The sequence below is a fragment of the Melitaea cinxia genome, chromosome 1 (assembly GCF_905220565.1).
Source record: "Melitaea cinxia chromosome 1, ilMelCinx1.1, whole genome shotgun sequence".
NCBI lineage: Eukaryota > Metazoa > Arthropoda > Insecta > Lepidoptera > Nymphalidae > Melitaea > Melitaea cinxia.
The window spans coordinates 8,307,739-8,319,216 of record NC_059394.1 but is presented as its reverse complement, the minus strand read 5'-3'; the positions used below and the strand labels follow the sequence as shown (position 1 = coordinate 8,319,216).

The 11,478-nt window shown below is 31.5% G+C and overlaps 1 protein-coding gene across 1 annotated transcript; it reads left to right on the top strand.

Annotated features, from left to right (window-relative positions):
* The first annotated feature begins 750 nt into the window (after positions 1-750).
* On the top strand, positions 751-10,561 carry LOC123669267 (snurportin-1). The gene is made up of 9 exons (XM_045602882.1): positions 751-909; positions 3,779-3,958; positions 4,078-4,165; positions 5,052-5,222; positions 5,359-5,550; positions 6,246-6,376; positions 7,275-7,423; positions 8,910-9,040; positions 9,997-10,561. Exons 2-9 carry the CDS (start codon positions 3,798-3,800, stop codon positions 10,093-10,095), a joined length of 1,122 nt encoding a protein of 373 aa, XP_045458838.1. The 5' UTR covers positions 751-909; positions 3,779-3,797; the 3' UTR covers positions 10,096-10,561.
* Positions 10,562-11,478: the final 917 nt, after the last annotated feature.

The following is an 11,478-nucleotide window of genomic DNA, read 5'->3' as shown; positions in this document are numbered from 1 at the left end:
TAATTATGTATGGTAACAGGTAGGCACTTATAATATTCACAAAATGCTTAATTGTATATTTACTTTAATAATAAATAATAAAATTACAATAAAAAAAAATTATTAGACAAAAATGTTGCCTAGTTATTTATTTTTTCTATATATATAATTTTTAATAATTTCATCTAGTCAATGGTACGGAAGCCCCGGCACCCCAATGCGTTTTCGCGCTTTCCTCTGCTGGTTTTGGTCCGCGGGGGTCCGTCCGCAAGACCATTACCACCCACAAGCGAGTGGCGAAAGAAGTTTTACTTCAGTCATGCGGAAATAGAGAGAAAGTATCGCATATATATAATGTAGGGGTAACTAAAGAAGTTTTACTTCAGTCATGTGGTCTAAAGCAGTGTCGTTTTTTTTTTTTTAAATTTACATTTTTGTCACAGATAGAAAATATTGCATGAAATCAATATGCGAGTATGAAAGTATAAATAAGTAAAATAAAGTCATTTTGAACCAAACTAACTTAAAAATTATGTAATATTCCATTTATAGATTTTAGATAAACATTTGTAGCCAATTTAAATCAGTCATAATGTGTGGTAATCCATACTCACACACTTTATTCATTTCAGAATAATAAACACAGATAATCAATTATATATTATGCACAGTAAGAACAACGAAATACGTATCAAAGCGCTGTTCGTTACGACATACAATTTATCATCCAGGGCTCCTTTGCTTTTAAATGAATACTCGTTCCTTGGTTGTATCTGCAGGGCTTAATGCAACGTCAATGCATTCGCGCGCATGTCTGCTCGCATGCGCTTTACAATAAATTCCTAAAACCTCAGTTGAATACAAATAAATATAGATACAAATCCCCGTAACCCTGAAATATACCGGTGCTGTTTACCGAACAAGGATTGAGTAAGTTTGAATTTGATATTAAATGTTTATTCGAATACTTTAATTTGTTTTAATGTATTAGATTGTTAATAGCGAAATAATATTTATATGATTAAATGCATAGATGCTTGAATCAGTCTGTGAGATTGTGTAGGTAGACAAATCTTTATTAATTTCTTATCGATCCTGCTTCATTTAGAAAACGTTTATCTTAGTTAGTACCTATTAAAGGCACCTGCCTATAATGCGGATTCTTCTTGTATTAGGTACTTGTTTAAAAACATAAAGTTTCGTTTACTCTCTATATATAAATGAATATTTGTCTGTATGTCCTTTATAGAATCTGAACTGATCATGTCATGATCTACAGCAAAGTGTTGTGCATGAGCCCACAAAGGTTTCTGAGTTGGTACGACAAAAAAAAAGCGTAGCAACGCGCACAGGGTACATCTAGTATATAGATATAGTATAGATAAGATATATGTATATATATATATATATATATATTTTTTTTTTTTATGTCACTAGGTCGGCAAACAAGCGTACGGCTCACCTGATGGTAAGCGATTACCGTAGCTTATAGACACCTGCAACACCAGAAGCATCACAAGCGCGTTGCCGACCCAATACCCAAACCCCCCCCCCCCCAGGAGCTCTGGTCACCTTACTCACCAACAGGAACACAATACTGCTTGAAAACAGTATTATTTTGCTGTAATCTTCTGTAAGGTCGAGGTACTACCCCAGTCGGGGAATATATATATATATATATCTTGGTTTTTTTCTACCGATTTCGCTAATTCTTTTTTTTTTTTTTGTTGTGTTGGTATCGTCTGAAGAAAATTCCTATGAAAGACAAAATTAAGACAATTGCGCGAAATTATACCAATTCGAATTAACGTCTGTCGGGTCAGCTAGTAATATTTTAAAATAGATTATTTTCTGTTAAAAAACTGTGCACTCAGCAGGAAAAGTTGCACTAACTTGCGTATACGTGTGATATACTTGTCCTCTTCTGAAATTTAAACTTAAAATATATTATATTATTATATTTATGACAATGAATAAATGCTGTATGGTTACGACAGTAAAGAAGATAGTCACCCCCTTCTCTTTCTGTGGGTGTCGTAAGAGGCAACTAAGGGATAACACAGTTCCACTACCACCTTGAAAATTAAAAAGTCGATCGATGGCGAGATAACCATCCAACTGCTGGCTTTGAAATATACAGGCCGCAGACGGCCAGCATCGTCTTCGGTGCGACAAAGCCCTACGGTCACCAACCCGCCTGTCACTGTCACTGTCACGGTGCTGACCATGGAGCATAGAGAAATGGTCTTCTCTATGCTCCATGGTGCTGACTATGGGCAACACATATGAGTTCATGCCATTTTTGGCACGAACTTGTGGAGGCCTATGTCCAGCAGTGGACTGCGATAGGCTGAAGTGATGAAAGGAGAAAGCAAACTTTTTAAAGTTATACTTCTTTTAGTGTTAGGGAAAAATGATGAGAGTAAATTTTTACTATACGCGTGCACACCGTCACAAAAAAACCAACACCTTGAAGTTAGCTAGTCAACGAAAAGAAGTTAGCAACGGGAAGTTAGCTAGCCGATGAAGTGATCATAACGTCATCATAACCATTTCATAAGTATCTTAAGTTTAGACTAGGGCTGTTGATATTTTAAATATATCAATATAGGAGTTTGATATGTCGAAAAAAAATATCGATATTTCGGTATATCGATATTTTTCCAATTTGATTTCATCGGCTTTGCTTTAAAATATTATCGTAAAATAATATTTAACAGCTATTTCTGATAGCACCAAAGTGAAATGTTTACTATCAATCCAAAATTTTAGTGCATTTAATGACCTTGAAATATTTGGTTGATCTAAATACTGCTTTAATTCAGCAGGCATTATAACAAAAATTGTGACATAAAATTCATTGGCATTAAACAAATTTTTCTATAGCATATCTTCGTGTTTTTCCCATAATGATGCAGTTGTTTCTTTTTCTCTGCGTGGAGAAGCGCTTACGAAAATTACATTTCGTTTTAGGATAATTACTACTAATATTATAAATGTCAATGTGTTTGTTTGTTACGATTTCACGCCAAAACTACTTAACTGATCACGAAACTTTGTAAATTTATTCTTGGAGGTATTAGACGTAACACAGAATACATTTATTAAAAAAAAATTACGAAAGATAAAATCTCTCCACTTATTTAATGGCTTCAATGCGAGCGACGCCGCGGGTAAAAGCTAGTATGTAAATATATAAAGTAAAAGAGGAAAAAAAATTATGTAGTCTAAATGAAGTTCAGTAGGTTAAGTTTACGATGTTCTAGTTTAAATAATTGACGAGAAAAAATAAAAAAATAAAAGTTACTTAAAAAACGAGTGCGCTTTAGACTACACGACTGAAGCGTTACGGAACATAAGTCTCTCTCTCTCTCTCTTTCTACTTTCACTAACTTATGTATCCCTCTCAACTTCCGTTTGCTTCACCTGATCACACTTTTCGTAACACTCTCAACATGTATTCACCAGCTTACTCCCCAAGTCAAGCGTGCGTCAAGAAGTTTTACTTCAAAATATCGAGTGTCGATATTTAAATTTCAAAATCGAGCTATCGATATATCGTTTAAAAAGTATTATATTATATAGTAATAGATATCGATATTTCTAAATAATAATATCGATATTTCGATATTTTATCAACAGTCCTAGTTTACACTTTACAATTTTACATTGCTACTTTGTGCACGCCATTGTTGTGTTTATATACTCATTGATACTCATGATCTCGATTCATGACATACTCGTTGCCGGGTATAATATTGTTTTAAATTTAACATTTAATTTAATAAACTGTTATCAGCTAATTTTAAGATTTTATAATGGAGGAAAATCTGGAAATATTAGAAAAAGCATTATTAAAGCTTGAAGCTTCAGAAGCGGAAGGAGAAAAATCGAGTAATTATGAAGATCTATACAAAAATAGGGGAAAATTTAAAAATCAAGAGGAAAGACGTAAACAACTTTTGGAGATTCAGAAAAGGCAAATATTTGTTTAAGTTATTTTCTGGCCGACAAGGTTTTATCATATATTTAACCTTAAAATATATTTGAGGTTACTTATTCATAATCATTAATCGATTTTATAACATTCATTTACAGCAATAGACATAACAAAATTGATAGACACCGAGGCATTCTAGACCTCGTCAGTGAAAAAGAGAGTAACATATTTGAAGCAAGCAGGAAGGTATGTATGTAAATTAAAATTGGATACAACAATATTATTACACTAAATAAAATTAAATGTTTATTGTTTAGATGTCCATTTACAAAAACTATTTTCTAAATTATTTAGTTTCTATTTGCTTATTATTCTCTTAATTTGGTAAACTAAATCTCATAGTAAACCAAATTTTAAATATTCCATCTGAAGCTGGCTCAAATATTAACTGTTGTATTTGAAGCTTTTAGTAGTTCGGTAGTTGGCTTTCTCATGTCAGAATAACTTATTTATTTCTGTATTTTTTTTTTAATCTGCTTAAAATAAAAATGCCAGATATAACATATGTAAAATTAATCAAGCTTTGGTTTACAAAACTAACACAAAAAGGATCAATTCTTATTTCAAGTTGTAAGAAACAAAAAGCAGTTGTAGGATATTTGTACAAATATCCATCCCGAACGGAAATCGTACAATTGGTTTTTTAGGTGACAACTACACTAGAGCTGTTATTGCACATTAAGTGGTTCTCTCTTCCCGTGAGTTTCGTAAGAGGCAACTAAGGAATAACACAGTTCCACTACCACCTTGGAACTTAAAAAGCTGACCGATGGCGGGATAACCATCCAACTGCTGGCCTTGAAATACACAGGCCGAAGACAGACAGCAGTGTCTTCATTGCAACAAAACCAGCCCTGCAGTCACCAACCCGCCATGGTGGCTATGTGTGAAACACATGTGCCAAAAATGGCGTTAACTTAGAGAGGCCTATGTCCAGCAATGGACTGCGATAGGCTGAAGTGAAGTGATTAATGAAGACAATCTATATAACAATGTGTTTCGTATTATAAGTATCAACATTTTTATATGTTCACTTATTTATTAAATTTCCATTGATAAATAAAATTTTTAGGTTTCATATAGGCCAAATATTTATGTTGCCGGCTTTCAAAAAACCTGCCTATCATACAATAATGTTCTTATGCTGTCAGAATGGATGGTTGAAAAGCCAAGTGATTTTAACAAGAATTGGTATGTGGTGCCGTGTCCTGTAGGTCAAAGGCTACTTGTTATTGCTAATTATGTAAGACTTTTACAATTTTTTTTTAATTCTTTAGATTTGTTTATTACATAAAGAAGTTCTAATGGAAAATTGTAATTAATATTTTGTCCTACAATGGCTCAATACATTTTTAAGTTTTTCTTTTTTACATTTTTAGGGAACAACAAAATTTTACACTAAACATGGTAATTTTAAGTTTGAATGTTCTACGGGTTTGCCAGGAGGCAATCCATACAATTACTTCGGCAAGAATTGCTGTATATTGGACTGCTTTTACAATGAAAACACTAAAACCGTGTATTTATTGGATATACTTGCTTGGAACAAACAGTTGATGACAGATGGAGAGGTATTTTTTTTTTATTACAATTTTATCTTATAATCTTTTTTATTGTTTACTATAATTTTTAACCCTCAAAGCAAAAAGAAGGGTATTATAAGTTTGACACCAATGTCTGTCTTAGTCGTGGTAGCTCTCGAACTGACTAACTGATTCTGATGTGTTTTTTAACATGTTTTTTTAAGTTTCCTTGTGGTTTTTTAGCCATTTTTGGTAAATATCTATGTGTTTAAAGGTTAATAATTAACTATAAGGATGTAAGGCTTTTTAAGCATGAAATGGACTTTTATTTTTATTTAGGTATAAAGAACTTCATTTCTCAAGAACATTACAGTTTACTTATGAGTATTGTACATAATTATTGATACTTTATTAAATATGTAACAAACAGTTTGACCGTATTTGTTTAAATAGGTAATGACTCCAAAAAGAGAAAGTTAGCAATAAAGATTCAAGTTTATTTATTTGTTTTATGCGAGTATATCAATCTTAATTTGATTATTCAACTTAACACTTCACATGTGCCTGTGACAATTATATAGAAACTTTGACCTGATCAACTCTTCAAAAACTTACAATAGACATAATTTTGTTTATGTCCACTAGGTTTAGTTTCAATCAGTAGTTAATGGTATACACAGAATACAACTTAGACTAAGTTTTTTCCATTGTGCGTTTTTAAAGTTTATAAAATTTACTTGTAGACTGAATTTCGTCAATACTGGATGAAGAGTCAACTAGAAGATTTTCCAGACACCAAGACAATCAATAAAAAAAATAAGGTTATAATCACAATTCTACCTATGATGCCATGCACAAATGATTATCTCAGTTAGTAAGTAACAATTATACATATACACATATTTATTAATTCTTAATGTACACCGAAATACAGGCACATATACAGATAGATACAATGCAAGATGTACAAGAGCGACCTTATCGGTAAAAAGCGATTTCTTCCAGATAACCTTTGGGTGCAGGACACGATACGGTAGCAGCGGTTAGAAGTGTGCATTTATTAAGGAGGAAAGAAAATCAATAATAAATAACGTTAAACAAATTGTTAACATATCTATATTTATACAGATAAATAAAATTGGAGTGTCTGTTTGTAATCCCTACTTCCCTACTAATATTATAAATGTGAATGTATGTTTGTTTGTTATGCTTTCACTCAAAAACTACTTAACTGATTATCATGAAACTTTGTACACCTATTCTTAGAGGTATTAGAAGTATCATAGGATACTTTTTAATAAAAATAATTCAGTGCGAGCGAAGCCGCGGCGGGTAAAAGCCTTTATTGTACTAAAAGTTCAGAATGTTAGGAGTTTCTTCATTAGATTCAATCGTTTTGACAGATGTTGAACCAATTGAAAAATGGCGAGAACGTGTTTACTTTTTATGTATATTTTTTTTAATGTCCTTTAATTATTGATATTAAAACCTGTCAGACGGAAATAATAAATCCAAAGAGGTTTTTCTTGAATTTTATACTTATAAAATACGAAAACACTTTGTCTGACCTGTTTATAACGTAATTGTAATGTTTGTTGTATATGTGAATCTTATATATATATAAATAGTTTTGTATATAAATAGTTTTGTAATAATATTGTTGTCACTAATCTGGGAAAACGGTTACTCAAAGATAAAACATATTCTTTCAGAATTTTGACTGATACTATTTTTTGAATTACTAAATAATGAAAATCGTTTATTTTCAACAGCTTATTAAGTAAATATCCTCAGTTTGAGAATAATACTCCACCACTGGATGGTTTACTGTTTTATCACAAGAGGGCGCACTACGTCGCTGGCGAAACTCCTTTAGTCGGCTGGTTGTACCCTTATATGATTCCTGAAGTGCTTGGCGAAGGTAACAATTTACTAATCCTTTTTCTATGACATTTAATTATAGTTCGGTTAATTCAACACTCTTAATTAATGTTAATATACACTGTATGTTTGTCAAAATGTTAATTAAATGCTTAAAATATCTAGTACACGCGACTTTGTTGCTGTACTAGGGTTCATACCAGGAAATCAAACTTCAGTCCCGGTTCTTTCGGTACTTTCAGGAATTTTATTTTAATTACGTAATTCGTACTACTAGCAATCATAATAAACAAATAAAGATGCTTAATTACGTGTCCTAAAGAAGAGTCTTCCATGGTAACAAAACTTGATGGTGGAATTATGTCAACGACCTATTCTTTAAGAAAAGATGAATAACTTAAATGACATTACGAACTGCCTTTCCATTGTATGGAGGTCACCTGCAAAAGTGACAAAAGTGCCAATACTCCACGTAGAAACGGATCTGCGAAGAAACCAATCTGCCAATGTGAAAGATTGTTTGGCTCTGTTTAGTACCCTGAGGTTTTTAACAGCCAGTTTGTTCTCCAAATTACCTCTGAATAATACCTCATTCGTAATGTAAGCCTCAAGAATTTTAATAATCAGGTAGATGTTCAAGAAATTTGGCTACAATGAAGGAAAGTTTGTAAGCTATTATTTATTATCAAAGTCAATTCAGGAGATTCCTAAAAAGATGGACATGGATAATTCGTGATGGTAGCTGTGTAGATGATGCTTACTAATTTTTGACTTATTTATTGCTACTAAACATGAGAATAGTAAAATAAGAAAATATCGACGTTCGTAAATTGAGTGGTTAAATTCAGGTTTTAATTCTAATCTTCTTTTATTTTTCAAAATTACTTTAAATTTAACGACAACTATTTGAAAGTTTAAAAGTAGTCCCCTTTTGAATAATAACACTTATTTTATATAATAAAAGTACCGAAAGAACCCGGTTCCACTAAGACAAAATACCGAAAGTTCTTTACCGTCCTTAGTCCGTACATGCACTGACAATAAATGTGTGATATAAATCCTTAACTAATAATTGTGCTAACGCCTATAAGGTGTTCAGTGCAAAGTGAACAATAATAATAAAGAAAAAAACGTAATGGATCTGGATTAATATTTTATTGAAGCTATATTTAAAATGATTGATATAGTTGGTTAACGATTAATAACAATTATTAAAAGTTTTTTGTGAAATTTTGTAATATTTGCGAATACCTTGCCCTAGAAAAGAAACGTTAATATTTTTTTCTCATCAGGTACAAAATTAAGTAATGTTTTGAGACCATATAGCCCTGGTGGGTAACTTTTAGAACGAACGTCAAATGGTTATGGTTTCCGATCCGAATGGGCACTGTGCGGGCTAATTTTATTATTGCTATCGCCTATTACTTTTACTACAGATTAGCTTCTAACAATAAATGAGGATAAATAACATAATAATAATATACATTTTAAATGAATTCTTAAATATTGCTTTACTTATTTTCCAGATATCTACGTACATCCAGGCTATATGGAAGAAATGCCAGATGGTTATGTTAATCAAATGGATTTCATAGAAAAATTTGCAATTAAACTATCACAGAAACTCAAAGGACGCGCGATAAAAAATGAGAATGAGGTATTTCAAATTTTATTTTTTATTTTAACGTCAATAAAACAAGAATCTAGTAAAGAAAACAGTGTAAAAGATTTTAGTGATTTTTCTTAAAAATAGTTTTTATTATCATGTATTGGTTATCATATATATAATGCTTATCTAGTGCAGGCAAACGATTTATTGCTATGCTACCTTAAAATTAATATACACATAGGTGCAATTTATATTCTTGGCGCCAATTTCCCTATGGCTGATAAAAAATTAAAGTTTTTCTGTCATAAAAGATACTTGAACTCTAAAAGACAGTATCAACGGAAGACCTTATAGCTTGTTTTATCTCAATATAAGCAATATTGTGTTGGAAAACGTAGTTTGGGACCTCTTCCGGTCCGTTGGACTGATGATCTACATAAGATCGCCGACAGAGGCTGGTTGAGATTGCTAGACAACTGGGATATTTGGCGTGAAATTGCCGAGGCCCATATCCAGCAGTAGACCGCGATAGGCTGAAGCGAGCAAGCGTATAAACTACATATTTTAGTTTCATAATTTGCGGATAAAAATGTCTAACAGATAAAATTGAGTTGTACAGTGTAACAAAAAGAATATCTGAAACTTATCTTTTACTACTGTTGTATGTCAGTCCCTTAATTTAGTACGGTTGAGATTGTCTACCGAAAAAAACTTGGATAAAATTATCAAAAATGTTACTAATTTTAATTAAACAATAAGTCATACTTACACATACAGTATCATGCACAGAACGCGGCGCTAATGTGAGATTAACTAACTGTAAAGTAACGTGGCAAATTACGTTTAGACTCTTTTCTATTCGTCTGTTTCAAAATTGTTACATTACGACTAAGCAGCGTATGGTTATGTTACTTATCTATACCTTCAACAAAACTGTCACAGCTTTTTTATATTCTGATAATTTATGCACTGTAGTTTAAATCATTTTTATACTTTTATTTTAGACGGGTACGAACGATTCTGAAAAAATGGAAACTGAAGAAAAAGTAGAAGAAAAAATAGTGCAAGAACAATTAGAGAAAGAAAAGGTTGTTACAGAATAAAAGGTTTGTTAAATGTTAAAAAGGTATAAATGTTTGTCCTATAGGGCTCATGTTAAATGTATTTTTAATCGACTTCAAAAGGAGGATGTTACTCAATTCGATCGTAGAAATATCCCAAGTGTGGAATCATGATAAGGAAACCAGGACCTGATGATGGAATCCCAGAGAAATCGAGGGAAAGCCTCTAAAATCTAAAACTAGTGCGTTGGTTAAGTTTTTTCGTCTACTTACATTGTATAGCTTTTCGATGTAATTGAAGTCGGTTTTGTTCGTTTGCAAGTAAACACAATTATTGTAAGTGTAAATTGTGACTTATTTGCTTGAAATCCTATTGTAATTTATTTGTTATAAATCTTGATGTTTCTGTATTATGTATGATGTCTAGTACTTATGTACTTAATGTATTCTTAAATCTATACTCTGTACTTATGTATTCTTAAATCTATACTAACATTATAAAGCTGAAGAGTTTGTTTTTTTAAACGCGCTAATCTCAGAAACTACAGATCCGATTCGAAAAATTCTTGCAGTGTTAGATAGCTTATTTATCGAGGAAGACTATAGGTTATATATCATCACGCTAAGACTAATAGGAGCGGAGAACCAATGAAAAATGTTTCAAAATCGGTGTTTTCTTTTTCCTTTTGAAAGCTTCCGCTGCATGCGCTGCGTAAACAGTTAAAGTTTCGCAAAAATCATGTATGACCGAATTATTCCTATTCCATGCGGACGAAGTCGTGGGCAGAAGCTAGTTATGTATAAAAATTAAATACATTCCTACTATATGTTGAATCTATTATATTTTTATTGCTACACAATAAAACAAATACTGCTTTAGTACACTACGTCCCATAAAAATAATCGTATGTTATCCAATATTGTTAAATACAATGTTTATAAATGTTAGCGGTTATTAAATACAATAAAAAGAGGTTATACAACTCTATGGACTATTTATTTACCTTTTAAATACCATTTTACATAAAAGATTTTAACTGCAAATATTTATTTGTTGAACTACGTAGTTATGTAAAAATATAATTGCTACTGAAAAGGAGTTAACAGAATAAAGTTAACACATCATAAGATCATTAAATTACACACCTTAGAATTTTAGATACATTTAATAATGTTGGAAATCGTTTTTATATAATATCTATTTAATACGTGAAGCAAAAACTTTGTACCTCTTTTTACAAAAAATGCGCTGACGAAGGAGAATGAAATTTCGCACACAAATCTTTTATATAGAGGAGTGCAGAATGCTAACATGTTATTAAAAATATACATAAAAAAATTAAATCAATAAAAAAAAAACATTACACATCCTACCATGTATTTGACACTCGCACGCATATATACTCTTTTGTTCAAACTTATAAT

What these genes read in the sequence shown, in the direction of transcription:
- LOC123669267 (XM_045602882.1), top strand. Translation starts at nt 3,798, where the DNA reads ATGGAGGAAAATCTGGAAATATTAGAAAAAGCATTATTAAAGCTTGAA. An exon ending in TATTTGAAGCAAGCAGGAAG is followed by an intron (nt 4,166 to 5,051) that starts GTATGTATGTAA and finishes TAAAATTTTTAG; the next exon opens with GTTTCATATAGGCCAAATAT. An exon ending in CGATAAAAAATGAGAATGAG is followed by an intron (nt 9,041 to 9,996) that starts GTATTTCAAATT and finishes CTTTTATTTTAG; the next exon opens with ACGGGTACGAACGATTCTGA.